The sequence below is a fragment of the Pholcus phalangioides genome, unplaced genomic scaffold, assembly GCF_987345545.1.
Source record: "Pholcus phalangioides strain wild (caught in Gottingen) unplaced genomic scaffold, Ppha-v1.0 ptg000007l_1, whole genome shotgun sequence".
Lineage (NCBI taxonomy): Eukaryota > Metazoa > Arthropoda > Arachnida > Araneae > Pholcidae > Pholcus > Pholcus phalangioides.
In genome coordinates, this window is record NW_028301600.1 from 12,190,582 (window position 1) to 12,212,322 (window position 21,741).

Consider the following 21,741-nt stretch of genomic DNA (forward strand, 5'->3'; position numbering starts at 1 on the left):
AGATATGATATGATTTTGATTTTATTGACACACAACATAACAAAATTAGTAATACCCTTGATAGCACGTGATAGTATTTTAAGAGGATATCATTCCACATCGCCTTGTCTTACTGTCTGATAAAACATCACAGGTAATTGCAATTCCATATAAGAATGCTATCTAGTTGTGGTACTATCCGTGGCAAAGTTGAAATCGATATAGCTTATCACCTGACTTGGCTCGTTACAGTCATATGAAGAAATAAAGAAGTCGTGAAGTTCACTCGCAATTAGAGAAATACGCTGATTAATCGATATATGGTAAACCTCGCCAGACAAATATTTTCGCTTTATTTGTATTCATGCCCTGAGCAGTATAGTTCATCAATTCCTGTATCAACCTGCATGAATCGAAAAGCAGAGCCACAGCGATACGCTACGATAAAAGTGGACTAAAATTAATTTTTGAGGCATAATCTCGATGGAAACAGAACCAACTGGAAAAACATACAGATGAGTTCATTCTGCATTATCCACTCACACCATATGGGCACCACATCATAGACATGCTTATAAACTACAGGGTGATTCAGAAAAGATGGGAATAACTTTAAGAGGTGATGGTACACACCAATACAAACAATTGTCACCATGGTCTAACATGAAACGCAAACGCGCTGGCATGTTTCGAAACGGCCGCTCCGCAAACGTTAAATTCCTGTTGAAATTTATCTGGAGAAAAATAACACACCGTGCATGCAAATGTAACCTGGGGAAGAAGAAACCGTATGCAAATCTTCGTCGCAGTGAATAAAAGGCGCGGGCGCCGACCCGTACGTTACAACTGTTAGAACGGTTGCACGCTGGGATAACTTCACAGGGCTGGCGTCCGCGCCTTTTATTCACTGTGACGCAGATTTTGGCATACGGTTTTTCTTCTTCCCCAGGTTACATTTGCATGCATGTGGTGTTCTTTTTCAACAGGAATTTCAACAGGAATGCCGTTTTAACGTTTGCGGAGCGGCCGTTTCGAAACTCGCTAGCGCGTTTGCGTTTCATGTTGGACTATGCATTCTTCGATGACAATTGTATGTATTGGTGTGTACTACCACCTCTTAAAGTTGTTCCCATGTTTTCTGAATCACCCTGTATATAATATCATACCTTCTCAAAAAATGCGAAATGGACGCCAACGTAAATCAGGTTATTTCCATGAGCATACATAATGTGACTTGATTTGTGAAGCCGAATATGATTCGTGAATGAAGAGAATGTGCCACCACCACTCTCAGATACTGTAAACCAAGTATGCTCACTTGACAGAGCAAATTTTAAATTCTGTCTTGCTCAAAAGTGGAATCTTTCCCAACACAGCTAGTCATGTTTCTTGTAATCAATGGAAAGTTTCCATCTTTAACATTTCCAACATGCACACTCACACACACACATTATTGTTTCTATAAAATATTACTACACTGCATTCGAATTATTAGACGCGCAATACCTGCTAAATTTTCTGTGAGCTTCAAATGCTGAGATTAAAAAGTAGCTTTAAATTTGAATTTGAATTTTTTTTTTTTAGTGAATTTCATATACAGTATTAATTCAGCATTAGAGCCACTGCATATATGCCTCCACTTTTAAAGATACAATTTGCAAGTGCATTTTCATGTCATCATTAACACAAAATCATTAATTTTTCAAAAGAAAATTTCAGACAAAAATCTGGGTTCCACGTCCTAAATGGAATAAAACTCTTAACTTTAATAGTGTGTCTCTTCAATTAATAGAATTGAAAGAAATTGAATATTAAAAACGAGTATTTGTTACATAAGATGGTATATCATATAGAGTTCATCTCTGTGCATCGTCAAATTCCAATTAGAATAATGACGTAATTGAAAAACTTCGATGATGTTTTAAAATTTTACATTTACCTTTCATTTTTAATTATCAGCCAAAAAATATTTGTATTAATTCAATTATTTGAATACTGAATAACTTCATTCAAATTTAATTTTCCCATATGTTGTTGTTATTACAAAGCGCGTTCCATAAGAACTTAGAGTAAAATCACACACAAAAAAATCAACACATTTAGGTTACAGCAAAACAATTTTTTTTCTTCAAAATAGCTTCCCTCAGATGATATGCAGTAGTCCCATTGTTCTACCCACTTTTCAGACGAAATAAAGAAGACTTTTTCTGGATGCTGCATCAGTGAACCCTGCACAACTGAAATTTCTACCAGTTCACGACGCTTTTCTCGATATGTGTTGTCACAAACTTATCAAAACTGAAACAGAATATGCAAATGTAATACTAAAATCATGCCACAACCCCTTCACAGTCGTGATCCTGCCCCTATGCTTTCTTACTATTTCTGATATTTAGGGAGAAACTCTGTGAGAGAATTACTAGTTATTTTAACTTTTTAGGGCTGACTGAGACAGGAAAATCTCTCTACTTGCTTTGAAAAGCGGATTGAACGATGGGATCATTGCAGGTCATCTGAGAGAAGATACTTTGAAAGAGAATAAATTCATTTTTTGCTGTACCTATATTTCTTAATTTTTTTAATGATTGTACTTGGAATCTTATGTGAAGTGCCTTGTGCAGGGTGGTTGTAAATAAACTGACGTACATTCTATAATGGAGGTATTCTCATGAAACACTGTATAAAGGTTATATAGACCATGAAAAAAAGAAAGATTTAATAAAAAATAGTTCAATTTCTGACTACCAGGTGAAAAAGTAACGCTTCTTTACCGTAGTCAAAAGTTTTGAATAATTTTTTCTATTGAATATTTCTTTTTCCCATTCAAAGGTTTCATCAAAATATCCCCATCAGAATAGGTGCTACATACGTCTGAATAGTGTCAGTTTATTTATAACCACTGTATATGTGGGGAAAACCATAATTTTATTCTATACAAAAAATAAAGGTTCTCTAATAATCTTTTGAATAATATACTTTACCGCACACCAACTCTGGCATATCGCTATACTTCAATTTACTACCATTGGAGTTGGGTGGGAATTAAGGCGCCATCTATCGGTGGCTACCTCAGGCTCTGTAGGTAAAGAACTTGTCTTCTATGTTCTCTCTCCGGACCCTGACGGTAATCTTCATGGTGAAAACGAGCATGTTATCACTACACCCCTCGTGCTTTTAAAGAATTTTGTATCTATATAAGCCCAATAAATGAATAAGCTCAAAATGAATTTATGGATAGTATTGGACAGAAAATAGAACTGGAACATATAAATGAAAACGGAACGGGGCCTGTTTAAATCCATACATAACTATGTATTGTTGATGTTCTTGTAGATGAAGCTATTTTTTATTTTTTCAATGCCGGTTTTATATTATATGAAGCTAAGACATATTGTTCAGAATATCTTTTAGCTAAGTTTTGCTGAAATTTTTACGTACAGCATAAAATAATAAAGACATTTTTAGGAACGATTTGTAAAAAAATTGGGGTAGGCTATTTCATAGACACGACTGCAATACGTGAATACGTGTTAAGTACTGACTGCCACAATGAAATTATGTCATTATCATCGGCCTTGTGTTTGAAATTGCTGACAAACGACACCAGTGTCGTCTATTTTCGTTGTGAAATGCTCAAGATATAATAATTTGTTGATCAGGGCAGCGGGCCTGGTGCCCAGATGGGGGAAAGATATTGAAACCGGAATGAGATATATCGTTGGGTGTAGCACCTTTTGTCATATGCATGTGACGATACCATTGCTTTCGACGTGCGTTGCGTACTTTTTGAGATAAAGCGGAAAACAATTTGTTACGAATCAGGGCCACGGGCCTGGTGTCCAGACGGGAAAAGATGTTAAAACTGAAATGATATCACTGAATGTTTTTTTGTTATTTGCATCTGACGATACCATTGCTTTTGACTCGCGTTGGGTACTTCCTGAGATATGAGCGCTTGAAGAATTCGTCACGCAACGTTTTGGGCTTGCTCCCATTATCGTTAGGCGATTTAAAAGGCGTGTTCAAGTCAAAACATTCCCAACACCAGTGACATGTTTGAGTCATATTACCTTTCAACATGCTTATTGCTATGGCGCAAGATTTAAACTTCATCCGAAAATATTTTGTTACAATATTTTCAACCACCTCGAAGAAATACAGTCAACCTTCAAGCTTTCTAAGAGTAAACAACGGTGAAAAATAGCGTTCTTCAAGGACATTCTCACAACAACATTCCAGATTTTAAATAACCTGGCTCAAGACGAAAAAAAATTCCGAAAATTAATGGTATTTCTCAAAGTCGAAAATAGTCAAATTTTATAATAAAGCCTTCAACGGCAAAAAGCAAATGATCGAGATTGACTCTTTTACACGGGAAAGAAAAAAATTATCTGTTGTTTCATCAAATTTATCTCTTTTTGGAGAAGATAGATGGCGTGTTTGTAAAAAACAATTAATAGCTCTTGTGAGATTCTAACCTGTTAAAAATTAAATTTTTCCAAGTCTTCGAGATAGCTCAAGTCAATAAAAACAAAGTAGAACATATTCACATGGCACCTATTCATCATTTTATGATTTTTATAGAATTGATACTGATTCAAATCATCAACAGTCGATTGGAGCAGCCGTCATGATATGCTATGCCTTTATATTTAAATTTCCATAAGGCTGTATTAAAAATGTTCGATTTGTAAAATTTGCAACTCTTTTCATTATAACGTGAAAAAAAACTGCCCGTAATAATTAAACTAAAATTCTCCGAAATATTTGTAATTGAAGTTTTTGATTTTTTTTTTAACTTTTTACGAGTGAAAATGACTCAAAAATTTCAAAGCTTGAAAAGTAAAAATTTCAATTACCGATACCACGGAAAATTTTCGTTGAATTATTACGGCATAAATTTATTTCGGTACAACAAAGCAATTATAATTTTTCACTAATTGCGGATTTTTTTGTTATGCCCTTTATGAAAATTTAACTTGAATTTTTGTCTTAATAGTCATTTTTCAGAAATTCATCCATCACAGTGGCATTTTAATTTTTTTTTTTGATATTTTTTCCTGTTTTACTTGGATTTAAAATAAACCACGGAATTTTTTTTTCTTTCGTACACTTTTGGTGGACACACTCTCGAACACTTTTCATAAAATAAGAACAGTAATGGAGAGTGGTTGGTCAACAAAGCATTAACAAAAAAAATCTGCTTTTTCTAAGTATAAAATTTCAAGATTGAGTGAAAGAGTAACGCTGTAAAAAAAATACTCCATAATAACGCGTGATCAATATTAAATATTTAATTTTATACTGGCATTACAACGTTTATCTAAAGTGTAAAATATATACGTAACACTGAACATTAGAAATGCATCGTAATTTTTTCCATTTATTAACAAATATTCAATAACAGTAGCATATATTTTTACTTATTTTAAACCCCTGAATAACCTGTACAACATTTAAAATTCTATTAGTTCTAATCGATTATTCAATTTTCCAAACATAGTAAAGTTTTTTTGTGTCAAAATATCTTCCTAGCAGCGAAATTTTGTTTTTCACATAATATTTCAATGTACAGAAGCATAAAATACAACAACAATTTTTGTGCAACTGTGCAAACTACCGAGCAATGAAACTAATTTTCTGTTGTAGTTTATCAAAAAAAAAATTGGTTTCTCGCCATTTTTACAATATTTTATGAACTTCAAATACAGTATACAGTCATGATTCAATTCATGTTTATGAATTCCTTTCGTAAAATCACATTTTAATATAAATCCTCAAAAACAAACTTTCCTCACAAAATATTTATTTGATATATCAAGAGCATTCATAAGACTGATATCATGCGATCTCTCGTAATTACGCCTTTGAATTATTTTTTATTATTATTTTAGTACTAAAACTACTTTAAAGTAAAACATTTTGAAACTAAATATTTTGTATATAAAATTTTGAACGTTTTTGTTCCGCTATATCAAGAAAATACATGACGAAAACCCATGTTATACTATAAATGAATCTCACAACTACAATTATAAAGTCAATCTAATGATATTTTTATGTACATATGTATAAATGGAAAACCTAGATATTCAGTTCCCACATCATTAGCCGTGCGTGTATCTGAAAGAAACATGCACATGAAATTCTTTTTTCCCATCACTACGTTAGACACTGGATTTCAATATATTGCACATGAAAAATGTTGACATTCATGCAGGAAAAAAACGTGATAGTTCATTTTCGGTCATTCACCATTATACAATAATTTTAACGGATAAGTAAGCATGTAGTTATGAACATGAATCTGAAAATATCACGCACTTTACTTTTGTATTGTATTTGTCATACCAATCCAATGTTTAAAAAAAATGCCAACTTTATCCTGATTTTTTTGAACTGTGAAAATCACTGCTTTTGAATTTTTTTTTACTAAAATAATTATAACGAATGACACCACTATTTAAAATAATATGTTTCACATATACACAAACACACACAGATAAAGCCATATTTTTTTTTTCAAAAATTCTATTCTGTACCAAAAGTTTCAGTTCATTCAATTTCGATTCAATTCAAATTCAATTCATCAGTGTTACTCATGCCAACAGTATTAATCAATAAACTTCTATATGGAAAATAATATTTTAAGAGTGATAATAGTTTTAATAATATTTTTACAATACATTTAAGGGAGTTGGTGCTCGATCTTGGCTTCCCATGCTTTCCTCTGGGAAAAATCTCTTTCGTGTGTAAGGAACATTTAAAAATTTTTATCCACTTTAGATACTCAATTTTTTTCTCAAACGCTATGGATATTTTTATAAAATTTCACAAGAGCATTCAGGATTTTAGTTGTTGGTTATTTTTTTTTATCTAATTTTAACTTCAACGACATGCTACTTTTTCAAAACTCACCAAACATTACCCATATTTTAGGTTATAAAATTCTTTTAAATAATTTTAATAAAACAAAATCCTCATGTTAAAGTAAATAACACTATAGTGTTGAGAGACACAGCGTTTCAAGACATTTGAATGAGTGGTGTTGGAAAAAATGTTCCTTATCTAACAAAGCACTTAGTTTTGAGAAAAGAGCATTTTAATGGAAAACATTAGTATATATAATGCCTGAGGAATACGAATTACCATTGTGTATGACCTTCATTGATTTTGAGAAAGCGTTTGACTCTGTCTTCACATCTGCTGTTGTTAAAGCTCTAGATATAATTGGGGTAGAGAAGACTTACATCAATATCATCAAGAAAATATATGACAAAGCAACTGCAACGATTCGTTTGGATAAAGGAAAAGCAAAGATTAAACTCGGAAAAAGAGTCAGCCAGGGTGATACTATCTCACCAAAACTCTTTACCGCTGTTTTAGAAGAAGTATTCAGAAAACTGGATTGGGATAAAAAGGAATTAAAATAAATGGAGAATTTCTCAACCATTTGCGTTTTGCAGACGGCATTGTTGTTATCAGCAGTAATCGAGACGAACTAGAGGGAATGATACAAGAATTGGCGAAGGCAAGTATTCGGGTGGGCTTGAAAATGAATCTGCAAAAGACTAAGGTTATGTTTAACCCCTTTGCGTTGAAGAGGGCAATCAACAACACAGAGATAGAAGAAGTAGAAAGCTATGTATACCTGGGACAAGAAATTACCATGGACAACGGAATCATTAATGAAATAAACAGAAGGATCAGGATTGGATGGAGCACTTTTGGCAAAAACTGTGTAATTCTGAAGAGTCACATGTCATTATGCCTGAAAAGAAAAGTTTTTAACCAGTGCGTGCTACCAGCACTGACTTATGGAGTTGAAACATGGAAGCTCACAAGCAAAACCATACAAAGGCTACAGACAACACAAAGGAGCATGGAAAGATGTATTCTAGGCATCACAAGGAGAGACAGAAAAAAAATAACTTGGATAAGGAACCACACAAAGGTATATGATATCATGGAAAGAATAAAACGTTTAAAATGAATTTAGGCTGGGCGTATTGCAAGAAGACAGGACAACAGATGGACCACAAGTATTCTAGTTTGATACCCCCGTGGTGTTAAACGTCCGCGAAGGCGTGCCCACACAAGATGGATTGACGAAATCAGGAAAGTGGCTGGAGTCAACTGAATGGCTAAAGCATCAGACAGAGCAGAATGGAAAAATTTGGAGACCTTCATCCAGCAGTGGATTGAAAATGGTTGTTGATGATGATTATTATTATATAATATACAGTACTGACGAGGAATTACCCACCTCTGACTTGGATGGCTTCTCGATTGACACTAAATCACCGGGCAAATTAAAATGTGTGTTAATAAATGCCAGGAGCTTGGGTAATAAGAAAGATTTTTTAGAAACTGTGATAGTTGTGGAGGGAGTGGATCTTATAGCCATTACAGAATCTTGGGCAAACGATGGGGATGAATCTTTCTTACACATCTTGGGATACGATACTTTTTTGAGAAATAGATCTGATAGGATAGGAAAGAGGGTGGAGTGTTGATATACGTGAAATCCTGTTTGAAGGCTAGAGAGTGTAACGTGCAGAGAAGTGATATTGAAACTATATGGGTTGAGCTTGAGAACAAAAGACGTCATAAACTTATTGTTGGGGTTTGTTAGAATCCACCGAATAGGGATCAAAAATTTCATCGCCACATTGCATGATGAAATTTCCTACATGTGTAAGCGTAAGAGGGTTCTCATACTAGGGGATTTCAATTACTCAGGTATTGATTGGGAGAACCTTTCATCTAGAGATCAGTATGAAAGAGACTTTCTTAAGTTGGTGCTCGAAAATTTTTTGTATCAGAATGTATCAGAAGCCACTAGGGGTAATGCTATTTTGGATTTAGTTCTTACTAGTTCTGAGGATCTAGTTGAACATGTTTTGGGGGGGGGGAACAGTTTTCATCTAGTGATCATCGTACAGTCAGATTTTACTGTAACTTTTCCTTGGGTAAGGTTGATAACAAAAGATTGGTTCCTTGTTTTCGGAGAACTAACTTTGATGTTTTGAGAGGAAAGTTAGCGAAAGTTTTCAAAGACCGGTTGGAATCAGTAGGGGTGGTAAGTCAATGGGTAGAATTTAGTACGAAGCTGTACTCTGTTTTGCACGACGTCATGCCCTTTGTTCGAAAAAAGCGTCTTTGTACATCGCACCCACTATGGTTCACGGATAGCGTGCGGAACCTTTATCTTGAAAAGGAGAGAGCATTCAGAGAGTATAAAAGTGGACGAGGTGACCTATCATTGTTTACTGATAAAAGAAGACTGTTGAAGAAGGCGATAAGGGATAGTAAAAAGGACGTTGAATCTAGGTTGGCAGATAACATTGGCTCTAACCCAAAATCATTTTTTCGATATGTCAATAATGGATGTAAGGGGACGGTTGGCCCCCTCTCGATAGGAGGTTCTAGGTTAGAGAGCAATGTAGGCATGTGTAATGCTTTCAATGACTTTTCCGCGTCGGTTTTTAATGGAGATAATGATATTCGATATATAGGTGTTGCATGGGGTAACAAAACCCTCAACGATATTCAAGTGGAAGACGTGGAGGTCCTAAATCCTCTAAGAAATGTATGTGCAATCAAAGGACCAGATGATATCTATCCCAGGGTCCTCAGGGAATGTGCTAATGAATTGTTGAGTCCAGTCGCAAAGTATACAGGAGTAGTGTTGCTGAGGGTATCGTCTCAAGGGATTGGAAACTTGCTAATGTTGTTCCGATATTTAAGAAGGGTAGTAAAGAAGCCGTGTCCAATTATCGTCCAGTGAGTTTGACGAGCTCCCTCTCGAAAATTTTGGAAATTATCATCAAAAGGCAGTTTGTGAAGTGGATAGACGAGAATAATGTATTGTCGGATAATCAGCATGGGTTCAGGAAGGGGAAGTCATGTGTAACTAACCTCCTTTGCTTCTATGATTACGTGACTAAGGCTTTGGGTAAGAGCAAAAATGTAGATGTTGTTTACCTTGATTTCCAGAAGGCATTCGATCGGGTCCAACATGGTAAACTCTTGAAGCGTTTACACGAGATTGGAATTGGGGGCAACTTGCTGAATTGGATAGAATCGTCGTTAAAAGATAGGTCGCAACGAGTTATGGTGAACGGAGAATTCTCTGGTTGGACAGACGTCACAAGTGGAGTTCCTCAAGGTCTCATTTTCAAAAAAGTCTCCTCGCGTTCTCCTAAAGTCATTCTTCCACTTTTTCGAGGCTTAGTTCGTCCTGGACTGGAGTATGCTGTAAGGTTTTGGAGACCATACCTACAGAGGGACATGGACTTGGTTGAAGGGGTGCAGAGAAAAGCTACGCGTGTCCTTATTGGCACACAGGGCTTGAGTTATGAAGAGAGACTTCATTTTTTGAATATGTTTACATTGGATGAACGCAGGTGTCGGGGAGATATGATTGAAGTGTTCAAAATTTTCAATGGGATGGATAGGATGGACCATGAACTTTTAGTACACCGCCAATCGACTGCTTTTACAAGGGGACACCAGTATCGTTTGGTGAGGGACAATGCAAGGTTATGGTGTCGCAGGGAATTTTTCTCTAATAGGGTTGTTAATAAATGGAATAGCTTACCCCCGGAGGTAGTAAATTGTAACACAATTGACACGTTCAAAAAGAAATACGATAAACATGTTGGGGTAAATCGAGAAGCTATCCATTCTTAGAATAAGACAACCATAAGTCATATTTATGGGCGTTGTATAATATTTTATCATGTGTATATATTGTTTATAATTTTTGTTAATTGCATTTCAATTGGGTTGCTGTATTTTTGAAATATATGACATCCATATTTTTATGGGCATCTTTTTCTCAGCCACCTCGTTGTGCATTTTGCCTGTTGTGGCGTTGTATTTGTATTTGTATAAAGCCTGCCAGCAGTTTATGTTAAAATATTTTGAAAATATTTAGTACACATAGAACAAAAACTTAACACAATTACGTAGATACAGAAAATTCCATAGTATTTGAGAATTGGAAAATGTGTTTTTTTGGAAAATTTGTGTGCAGCAACCCCCTTAAACGGGTGGGATTATCTCTATTATCTCTATTATTAACTCTAAAATTTTAAATAAAAATGTATATGTTTTTTAACTTCTACGGAGTAAAGCATTTTGATTTTATTACATCCGAGTGTCTGTGATTCCTTGAAACACTCCAGGAAAAGAATTGTGTGTGGAGACAGCCTATAATTGTTTATATTTACAATTCTCCGACGTTTTGAAACTTATTTTATTTGAGACTCGAGAGAAATGCATTCTGTATGTTTGAACTGTGAAACAGATCATCAGCACGATACTCTGAAGTGATATTTGTCCAACATTTGACATTTGCCGTAACTACTAATGTTCGGCATCACCAAACAAGTTCCCTCTCAGCACTTCAACAAATCTGTTTCTGATTTGTGTAGACTCGGTGATAAGTCAAATTTCTTTGATCTCTCATCCGATAAAATGTCGTAAATGACGAATTACGTATTGACATTTTCGAAACACTAATAAATCTAGACAAAATCGATGTAGTACCGAACTACAGCATAAACGTTTATTCCGCAAATATTGCACTTCAATTTAGCACTTTTTCTAAACGTTAGTGCTTAACGGGTATTATCCCATGGATAAATAGTAAGGGCTGTTTCATGCCTTCGTATTCACGCTTGCCGCTTTGGCGCAGTGGGCGTTTCCTAAAATCTACTGCGTGAAGTTGATGCTCAAACACTCTTTTTAGCAGACGATATTAACACACAAAACGTGCTGATTTTTTACATTTTAGTTTGCCAATTTCACTGTTTTAAGTGAGTAATCTCTCGTTTATGGTGTTGTTTTAGTGACACATGTATGCGCATGTGGTATTTTTGTGGTAATTCACAGGGTAGCAAAACGGGCGCACTCGGTTCTGTTTGAGCAACGATGTCAGCTTGTTTCGACTCCGGTGCGTCATGAAACAGGTGTTACAGAACGTATGCCATTTTACTGGCGAATCGTTAATCCTAGAGGCATACTTCCAATAGAAAAAGTATACAGATAACGCGTAGTATACAGATATGTCATTCACGTTGCAAGTGGTTGTACAGTTATTGAAATAAAAAAATAATTTTTTATATAGTCCTCGTGTACCCAAATACCCAGTTAGGAAAATTAATCGTTGAATTTATTTTAATTTTTGCCCTGTGTCTCCTGATGCCAACAAAAAAAAATCACGTTTCTAAGTGCAATAATCACTGCGATATTCGAATTCGGAAAACGGAGGATAGTTGGGGAAAAACAGCATTAAATATGGGAAAACCGTTTCACCCGGTTAAGAACGTGTCTTTTTTTTTTTTTTGGCCTCAGAAGAGACGGCAACAAATTTCTAATTGGGGCACACGGGGACTGTATTAAAAGTTAATTTTTTGTATTTTAATAACTATGCAACCCCTTGAAACACGAATGACATATCTGAGTACTACACGTTATATATATATATATTTGGAAACTTTCTCTATTTGTAAGTATGCCTTACGGTTCTATATGCACCTAGGTTGATCGATGACCTATGATCAACGGTTCACCAGTAAAATGTCAGACGCCCTATTACTTATGCACCGTGTGTAGCGCTGGTGTTATCCTCCTGTCACACAGTAGGCCTACTAGTAAAATTCCTTCTCTTTCCAGCAAAAGTTCTAGAAAACGCGTCCAGACCCATATGTCATTTTGATTCGATTGACTGTCATGGTTATATTGCGATTCATTTGCTTCACTGCTAGAAGGACGTTATTGACTTAATATTGAATTTTAGTATTAACAGCGAAGACAATCACTGAAGAATTTTCCGTACGTATGCTGGTTGTTAAAATTTTACTTTCATTCTGATTATTTTCAAAATTAGGTTGTATTCCAGAGTGATTCTCTCCCTTGTTGGTGATTATATTTCATCTGGAATATCGGTATATTGTGAAATTAATTATGAATGATAGCACTAAAAAAACCAGACTGAAATGTTTTCTGCTCTAATAATTATTTTTCACCCAAATTAAAGTCATGGTACACTGCTTGAAGCAGAAAATGCAAAACCAAGAAAGAGCCATCCAATAGTGTTCAAATTTGCTCTATGCGTATGCCATAACTTGAATCGTATGCGGTTTTAACATCCCCGGAAGGCAGTATACAAAGGAAAAACAAAAAGCTGTTTTCCAGTATTAATTATAAGAAAAAAATTATAACTAATTACAATTGTATAACTCAGTTCCCTCATATAGAGGAAGTTTTATTATATTCTCGTCGAAAATTACGCAGTCAGATCAACACATTTCCGAATTTGGCAGAGAAAGAGTTGTGGGGCTTATCGAGAGTACCTGATGGATAGTTTCAAGATAATCGATGCTTGGAGCACAATCAAATGATATAGTAGATGTGAATATGAGATATCTAGTTGCAGGACAAATGAGGTGAGCGACGTCAACCGATCGGATTCTTTTACATCATACACAGCACAACTAAGGGCCCTTTCACACGGAGCGGATGCGGATGCGGACGCGGATGCGGGTCCGGAAGAAGTTTTAACAATTGGAATATACTGCGCCTTTCAGACGAGCCGAAAAATCTCCGCACCTAGGAAATGTTCATGCGGGTCCGGACGTCGTCCGCATGTGTCAAAACCTAAGTGCGGGCTCCGCATCCGCACATAGAAGTTTTGACAATAGGTTTATTCGGGGCTATTCAGACGATGCGGATGCGGAGCGAATTCGTCCGCATCTTTGGGTACTTTTTGAAGGTGATTTTTCACGGAATTTTTTTTAATTATTTGCCATAATGATAAAATGACCATCATAAAACACCATATGATGGTCCCTGCTCATTAATATAATGTACCTACATACGTCTATCCCTTTGTTTCGTTCTGAGATTGAGATATAGCAACTTTAACTGCCTTTTGTCCATACTTTACAATTTTATACAATAAAACCTGCCAACAACGGCCACTGACGGAACAAAAATGATAAGCCGTTCTGTGCATTACGAATATTTAATTGACTACATACTTTAATAACTTTTAAATTTAATTTAAAAATTTTAATTTTTTTCTTTTTAAATTTTTTAAATTATTTAAAAAATATCTGAAATATTATTTTAAATATTTGTTATTTTTTTAAATTTTTAATCTAATTGTTTTAAACTTTAAAAAAAATACTTTTATTAAACAACGTTATCCCCGTACGACGTTCACTCAGGGCCGGATTAAGTCGTTTGAAGACCCTAGCACTTGAATATTTTTGGTGGTTCCCCCGATACCTACAAGTTTATTTTACACGATATTCAGTCTATAAACTTGAAAAAATGAAATTTTATATTTCAGAAATGACTAATCTAAGGATGGGATTTCACTATAAAAGGTTTATGAAAGTTATTTTATAAAACTTGAAAAAAGCAACTAATAAATTTATCGGTTGCATTTGCTCTAATGCAACCGATAAATTTATTAGTTGCTTTTTTTTAAATAATTGTTATAAAATTTTTATAGTGTAATCCGGCCGGGATTATACTATAAAGTTTTATAAAAGAACTTTTATGAAAGTTGAAAAATTCAACCAATAGGCGCATCGGTTGCATTCCAGAAAATGCAACCGGTGCACACGCACACACATTTTGCATTCAAAAAATTCAACCAATAAGATAATATTGGTTGAATTTTTCACGTTTTATCAAAGAGCTTTTACAAAACTTTTATAGTGTAATCCCGGCCTAAGGCTGGTATTACACTATAAAACTTGAAAAATGTAATCAATAAACACATCTGTTACATTCGAACGAACTTAACTGATCGGCCTATCGGTTGCATTTTTCAAGTTTTATAAACTAACTTTTATAAAACTTTTATACTGTAATCCCGGCCTAAGACAGAATTGTGATGTGAATATTTCTAAGCACAGACATTTTGAACGTCCCCACCCCTCCCCTTTTTTTCTACTTGCAAATTCTTTGATATCTCCTGAATTTTTTTTTTAGGAACATATTAGTTTCGGATGTTTTTGGATTGGATTTTTCGAACATTGGATGTGTTTTTGGAATTTTTCTTTCATATTTTTCCGGAAAGACAGATTTGTTTTCAAAATCTTTTGAAAATATTTTAAGACATTTTCTCCCATCGAGTACTTGTGAGGATCGGAATGAAGATATCTTTATTCCCATATTCTATGTGGCTCTAGACTAAACCACCAAAGAATACCTCTAGGCTGCCTATAGGCACTGAATCAGGGGTGAAGGAGAAAAACAGTTACAAAAATTGCGAAAAAATAGTTTTTATGCACGAATTTCAACCTAAAGATGCGGGCGAAACACCCGCATCTTCAGTGCTCGTGTGAAAGGGTATGCGGACCCGCTTCCGCATCCGCATCCGCTCCGTGTGAAAGGGGCCTAAGCCGGTTTCACACTCGCAACGATACGCCATTTCAAGTGCGGCTCAAAAACAGTTTTTGGAGCTCTCGCTGAGGTGATTTTGCCGTCAAAAACCGGTTTTTGCGCTGCTCGGGGGCATTTTAGCGCAGTGGGTATGGACTTGGCTTAACAATAGAGTAAACATGTTTTGCGCATTTGCATTACGGATCGTACTACTACATCAAAAGAACTGTTGTTAACAACCTCTGGGGACACGCAAAATTTGACGTCACCTGCAGTTATGGAGAATTTTTGACTCAACATCACAAGCGTGTACGACTAAAATCGTGAGTAGAACGTCACACACATGGATCCGAATAGAATGAAATCACCTTCTTTCAGGCCAATCACGATCCTGTATAAACCACTACGATAGCCCCATATAAGTCCGGTGGCAACCCAGTAACAAACAGTTCACTTATACAATTTACTCGTACATCACGATAAGAGTTCATCACTTGGCATTATGGTAGTAGGCACCTTTAGATTCATCCACGGCACCTGCCAACTGAGCATTGTCGGTACAGTCATCAACAATTTTTTAAACCCTCTTACAATCAGGGCCCTTCTGTGGCCACTTTCAACGGAATAATATGCGACCGCAGAAGACACGTTAATGAAGACAATAACTCAGTTTTGATCAAGTTTCAGTTCATCCATGGACAACCTATTCATCAGATCTGCCACTCATCGAACACGTATAGATTACACAATGGGAACGCTTTTTGACTTGGTACGTGGCTACGTCAAACTCACTTGAGCAACGTAATGAAGCATCGTGAACAGATATACCGCTGACACATATCCGAAGCCTCTTTCTCTTATTGGATGAGTAACAGCATTTATTGTCGGCCGTGACAGTTGCGCCAAATACGGATTTCCTCAAGTTTTACATGTTCCCCGGAAACGGGAGTTTCAATAATTCCACCCTTATTTTTCCATACTACTTGTACATATACACTTGCGAAAATCTTGTCTTTCATGGTGTTGCATTTTCGATATATTTCCGATTGTAAATATATTGGTAAATCTTAACAAGTTCATTTTGAGTTTAGTTAATTAAGAGTTTAATTAAATAATTTAAAAATTTAATTACTTAATAAATTAATTGAATATATGAAAAAAATTAACATCATGAAAATATCTGTTTTATCCTAGTACATCAAAGTCAATTTTTTTCTAAATCTTCAAACCTTAGCACTTTCATTTAATAAGCAGCACTAAAATACCACGAATATTCAGGGTATTTTTTAGACATCATTATACACTCTCGAGTTCAAAAATCTCAATGTTTTAGGTTAACATGTCATAAATCATGTGACAATAGTTCTCGTCAACGTGAAGTGACACAAAGTATAGTATCTGAAAGTAAGACATCTTTGAATGAGAACCTTCTTTTTTTCCAAATAAATGCAAATATTTTTCGAGTAAATTTTTTCTTTTGTAAACCCACACAGTGTGGTATCTCAATTATTACAGAAGATTTTATCCGTCACCCAGTTAATAAAAATCAATATTTTGTGCTAGAAAAACTAGGGTAAAACCAGAAACACACACACTCTTACCACATCGTGTATAGCAGCAAATATTTGGCATGCATACACTCAAACATTAGGAATATGAATTTGGTGCGCGCTACACACACAACTGTGTTTCTTTTGCAACATTTTTAGATCGAGCATTCTGATATTCTAAGATCATTCTCGTCAGTGATCATAACAATAATCACGTTTGCTTCCGAAACGTAGTTGATCATTGAACATGCCATGCCACGTATTTATGCAAAAAATCAATTTCTTTCAAGATAAGCAAAAGAGCTAACTGTTCCAGCTCAAATACGTCAACCAATAAATGAGGTTTATAAATATGAACACAACTGGAAAGATGATACGAGATGCTTTGTCCACTTTACTCACACTGTTCAATTGGTAGTGAGGCAAAGAATTTTTTCTTTGCATGCATGACATTCTCCTTTTATGTAATGTGCTTTGTCGGCGGTTTTCTCGAAGACGTCCGTTATGGGCAAGTAGATTCGTATTCACGATCGCATCATTCGGCATTTCTACAGGAATATTTTGTTGGCTGGTGATCATCGAAGCACCTGCAACAGTTGATGGTGATTCCAGTGGTACATCCTCTTCTGAAGGATAAACTTGAATCTGTGAAGGAAACAATGTGAAAAAAAATGTGTATTGATACGCAATATTTCAACTCTCTTACCAATTTTCAAACAGCCCTGTTTCAGCGTGCTTTATTTATCGGATTATACATGGTGATCACAAATTAACTTTTCCAATATACGAGCCCCTAGCAGCCCAAAAAACCAACTACAGTAGAACCTCGCTTGTCCGAACATCAATTTTCCGAACTACTTGGTCAACCGAACACCTTTCCAACCTCTCATTTTCAGTTTTCTATAGCCAATGATGCTCAACAGTTGGCATTTTCTTGGAACTTGAACCCTCTTTTTCCCAACTCGATAGCTTCCATCTAATGTACAATAATCCTCTTCCAAACAATTGTATATACTGTATCTCTGAGCTACAGATGTAAGTAGGGGCGAATTCTGATATAGTTTATGTAATTATAAACGATTGACAAACAAAAAAGCGCGTGAATAGGAGCAGATTTGTCTGCCATCTTTGTTTTTTTTGTCTCACGAACTCATCGTAACCCTATGGGTGTGCTTTAATGAGAGGGAGGAGTGCGTCTTCTTGACAAGAAAAAAGTTCTTATCATGGTTTTTTGGGGGTATCATTTGTCCGAATTTCAATTTATTCCTTTGCGTTATCGAATAAGTTTTGGAATTGATTTACCGAACCTTTCACTTTTCCGAACACCCTTCGGTACTGATATGTTCGGATAATCGAGGTTCTACTGTAATGCGAATGAAATTCGAGATGTAGGCGTTAAAGAGTATGCACTCGCGAATGAAAAGAGAAAGAAAACTCTAGCTCTCACAGTGACGGTTGCAGCAACAAAGTTTTGAAAACTTCAGATGGCAAAACTCACTTTTATGCATTGCAAAATGTTCCGCGCAGTAAGAAACCATGAATGGTGTTGAAACGCTACTTGTGGCATCATAAACGCTGGCGCAGGACGCAGACGAAGAAAGATCTCCCCCAAGGTCTTAGTGCATTAATTGCTCTGTTGGGAAGAAACCTGCAGAAGGCTTCTTGCAGGTTTTGGGAAGTCCCAGAAAGTGCGGTTGACGCACGAAAACTTTGGTGAGATCTTTTGTCTACGTCCTGCGCCGGCGTTTATAGTGTTATGCAGGTACCGCATAAAAGTGAGTTTTGACATCAGAATTTTTTTCGAAATTTTGTTGCTGTAACTGTAACCTCGAGAGCTAGAGTTTTTTTCCTTTCATCCTCTACTCATTCTCCATCGCATACTTGGAGAAACACACATATCTGGAATTTCATCCACATTAGTTGACTTTTGCGGCTGCTAGGGGTTCGTATATCAGCAAAGGTATTTTATTACCAACCTATACGTATTCAAACGTTGCAAGTCAATATCCTTATGCATGCTTTAACCTCTTTATTTACGGGTTTTTGGCAACAGATTTCGACGATGTTGATGTACCAGTGATGAATCTCAGAAACTGGTTCATTAACTAACAAATAAGAAAAAAGGGGGGAAATATATTTTCGGAGGGATTTTCGTACGCGGGGGAGGGTGTTGAACAAATCTACAGAGAACAAGAAAAAAATACCAAGAAAATAAAAAAACAACTTTCATTCATAGGGTTACCAATCAAACATGGCTATGATGGAAGGGAAGAAAGAGAAATCAACGATTTATTTCTTTCATCCTCTGTAAGACGAGATATCTTGCCTCTGGCTAACTTTCTGAATTGTTCACCATCGAAACGTGCTTCCAATTGGTAAAAGTATTAAAATAACGTGTAGATCGTAGATATCGTATTTATTTTAAATCGGGGTATTGTATTGGAATGCAAATTTTATTTTTATACGCCCCCTCCCCTTCAAGGAAAAATTTATCTGAAAACTTTAAAAAGGGCAATTATGAACACTGCGTTTATGTATTTCGAGAAAAATAATTTTTCGCAGTTTACGAAAAATACATGGCAATGGCATGAGTATTTACATGCTCACCTTATTTGATGGCAACGATGAGAAACTGACCTCAAGTTGTTTTTCACCAGACTTCTTATCTTCATCTTCGGATGATGCCATTGGTGATGGTGGGAAATAGTACTCCCCGCTTCCGACTTTCGTATAATAGTGTACGATAGCAAATTGTATAATAGTGGCAACTATAAATCCGAAACTTATAGCAACATAATAATCCAATGCCGTGCAATATGGAACCTTTGGTAGGTTGTTACGACTCTCCAGGCCTAAGAATGTCATAGTAAGTACTGTTGTCACTCCTGAAACATGAAGAGTTTTTATTTGTACGTTTTAACCTAATTTTTGACTGACGTTGCGTTTGAGTAACGCTTCGTTAAAAAAAATATTTTATAGCAATTTTCATTCAAATTTTTGTATGAAATGAATATTATACGGAATTAAAAAGTTTAATGAACGTTATAGTATTTTATTTAATTTGATTAAAAAGAAATTTGAGTTTTTACTACTTTTGAAAAATGAAATTTTCAGAAATTTTATCTTAATTTCCAATCTTCATGACCACGAATAGAAATAAATTTTTGAAAAATTGAAAAAAATCATTTTCTCGAATTTTTCTGCACTAGGTACATAACATTTTCCAAAATCATAATTACTAATTATTTTTAAAAATATAAGGTTAAATAATTTATATTAATTGAAAAGTCAATTACTTGGAAAGTCACATTAATTTCAAAGAAAATCATACTAAATATTAATGCTCCATTTTTTTTATTCTTCTCAAATATGTTATTTAAGTTTGTAACCGTCACCATATATATATATACATAGAAATTGTGCAATTCGGTCAAGGATTTGAAAAGCAGTAAAAGTGGGTTAAATGTAAAACGAAACCAATTCTTATTCATTGCTATTTAAAATTTAATTCATATTTTTTTGAAAAACGTATAAAAATATTGTAAAATAATAACAAAATATATTTTTTTTTATATACCCGCGAAAAACCATAACTCTATGCAGGCTCTATGTTATGCGGATAGTTATCAAATTGAAAATATTTTTCCTTTATATTCAGGTGAGCTGAGCTATCATTACAGAGCGAGCCTGAGACTCACAGTTTAATAATCTGATATTCCGAAGAATTCTCTGACTACTTTCGATCAAAGAAGAGTCTTTTCTATTGCGAGTTGCATACGATATATAGCTACGCCAACACCAAAGTGCTCTTCAATCCTGTCTTTGGATTTTTATTATGACTTGGTGAGATTCGATCCCGGAAATCAATAAAAGACGGATATTGGGTCCTGTTTGTCAATAATAAACAATGGAGAAAGAAGTTTAAAGAGGATATTTCCTGAACTTTCTTTTCTCGCAATTCGGTACATGTCCTTTAGGTTTTCTGATGACATATTCGGACCTGTGTTTTTATAAAACAAAATTCTAACAACTAAAGCATCTTTTTCTATTTGTTTCGATAGAGTATCATCGAAAAAATCCATTTCTGTGTGTGTGTAATACAGTCCAACTCTGTAATAACGACATCAAAGATTCTACAGAACTTGGTCGTTATAACCGAAACGTCGTCAAAAAACCGAGTTTGATGGTTTCAATACCTTTTTTAAGAATGAGAACTATATAATCATAATGAATCAAATATATTGTGCATGAAATTCTTATCTCATTTTTATTAGACTCATAATATTTGATCGATAAAAATACAAGAAGACGGGATGATTAATATGGGACATCACCGATTCTCGCCAAAAATGTTGCCGATTGTCCACGAAATCACCAAATATTGCTTATAAATAACCCTTCATGAAAAATATGGCGCTACAGCAAACCTGCAGTGATGTAAAATGCATTTCATGGAAAATGAAATTTAACATTGCAGTTATGTGAGATGAATATTTATATTTATTGTCATGGTCACTTGTGAAAATTATCTTCATTTCTGATTCTGGTAGAGATATGAAGTAAAAGTGAACTTCACTGAGGAAAACGAATATTTTTATACAACAGAAAAGCCAGGAAGTGTAAAATTACAGTAAAATATGGATATGTCCTGCAAATGGGATCAAGTCAGAGCGTCAGACGTGTAATAGCTAATTACATGCAATTCGAATTCAATCCCATTCTTAAAAAAGTCTCTTCGCGTTTTCCTTTTGTGATCCATCCACTTTTCCTGGTATTAGTTCGTCCTGGATTGGAGTATGCCGTC

At 35.2% G+C, this 21,741-nt stretch overlaps 1 protein-coding gene across 1 annotated transcript in view; it reads right to left on the reverse strand.

Moving 5' to 3' along the window:
* Nucleotides 1–16,673: 16,673 nt before the first annotated feature.
* Nucleotides 16,674–21,741, reverse strand: part of LOC149084923 (gamma-aminobutyric acid receptor alpha-like) — a 47,041-nt gene continuing 41,973 nt past the window's right edge. Inside the window, exons 8-9 of the mRNA XM_089233865.1 lie at nt 19,545–19,822; nt 16,674–17,582 (exon numbers count right to left, since the gene is read on the reverse strand). Of these exons, the coding sequence (XP_089089991.1) occupies nt 17,241–17,582; nt 19,545–19,822 (620 nt within the window). The 3' untranslated portion in view covers nt 16,674–17,240. The remainder of the gene's footprint in view (nt 17,583–19,544; nt 19,823–21,741) is intronic.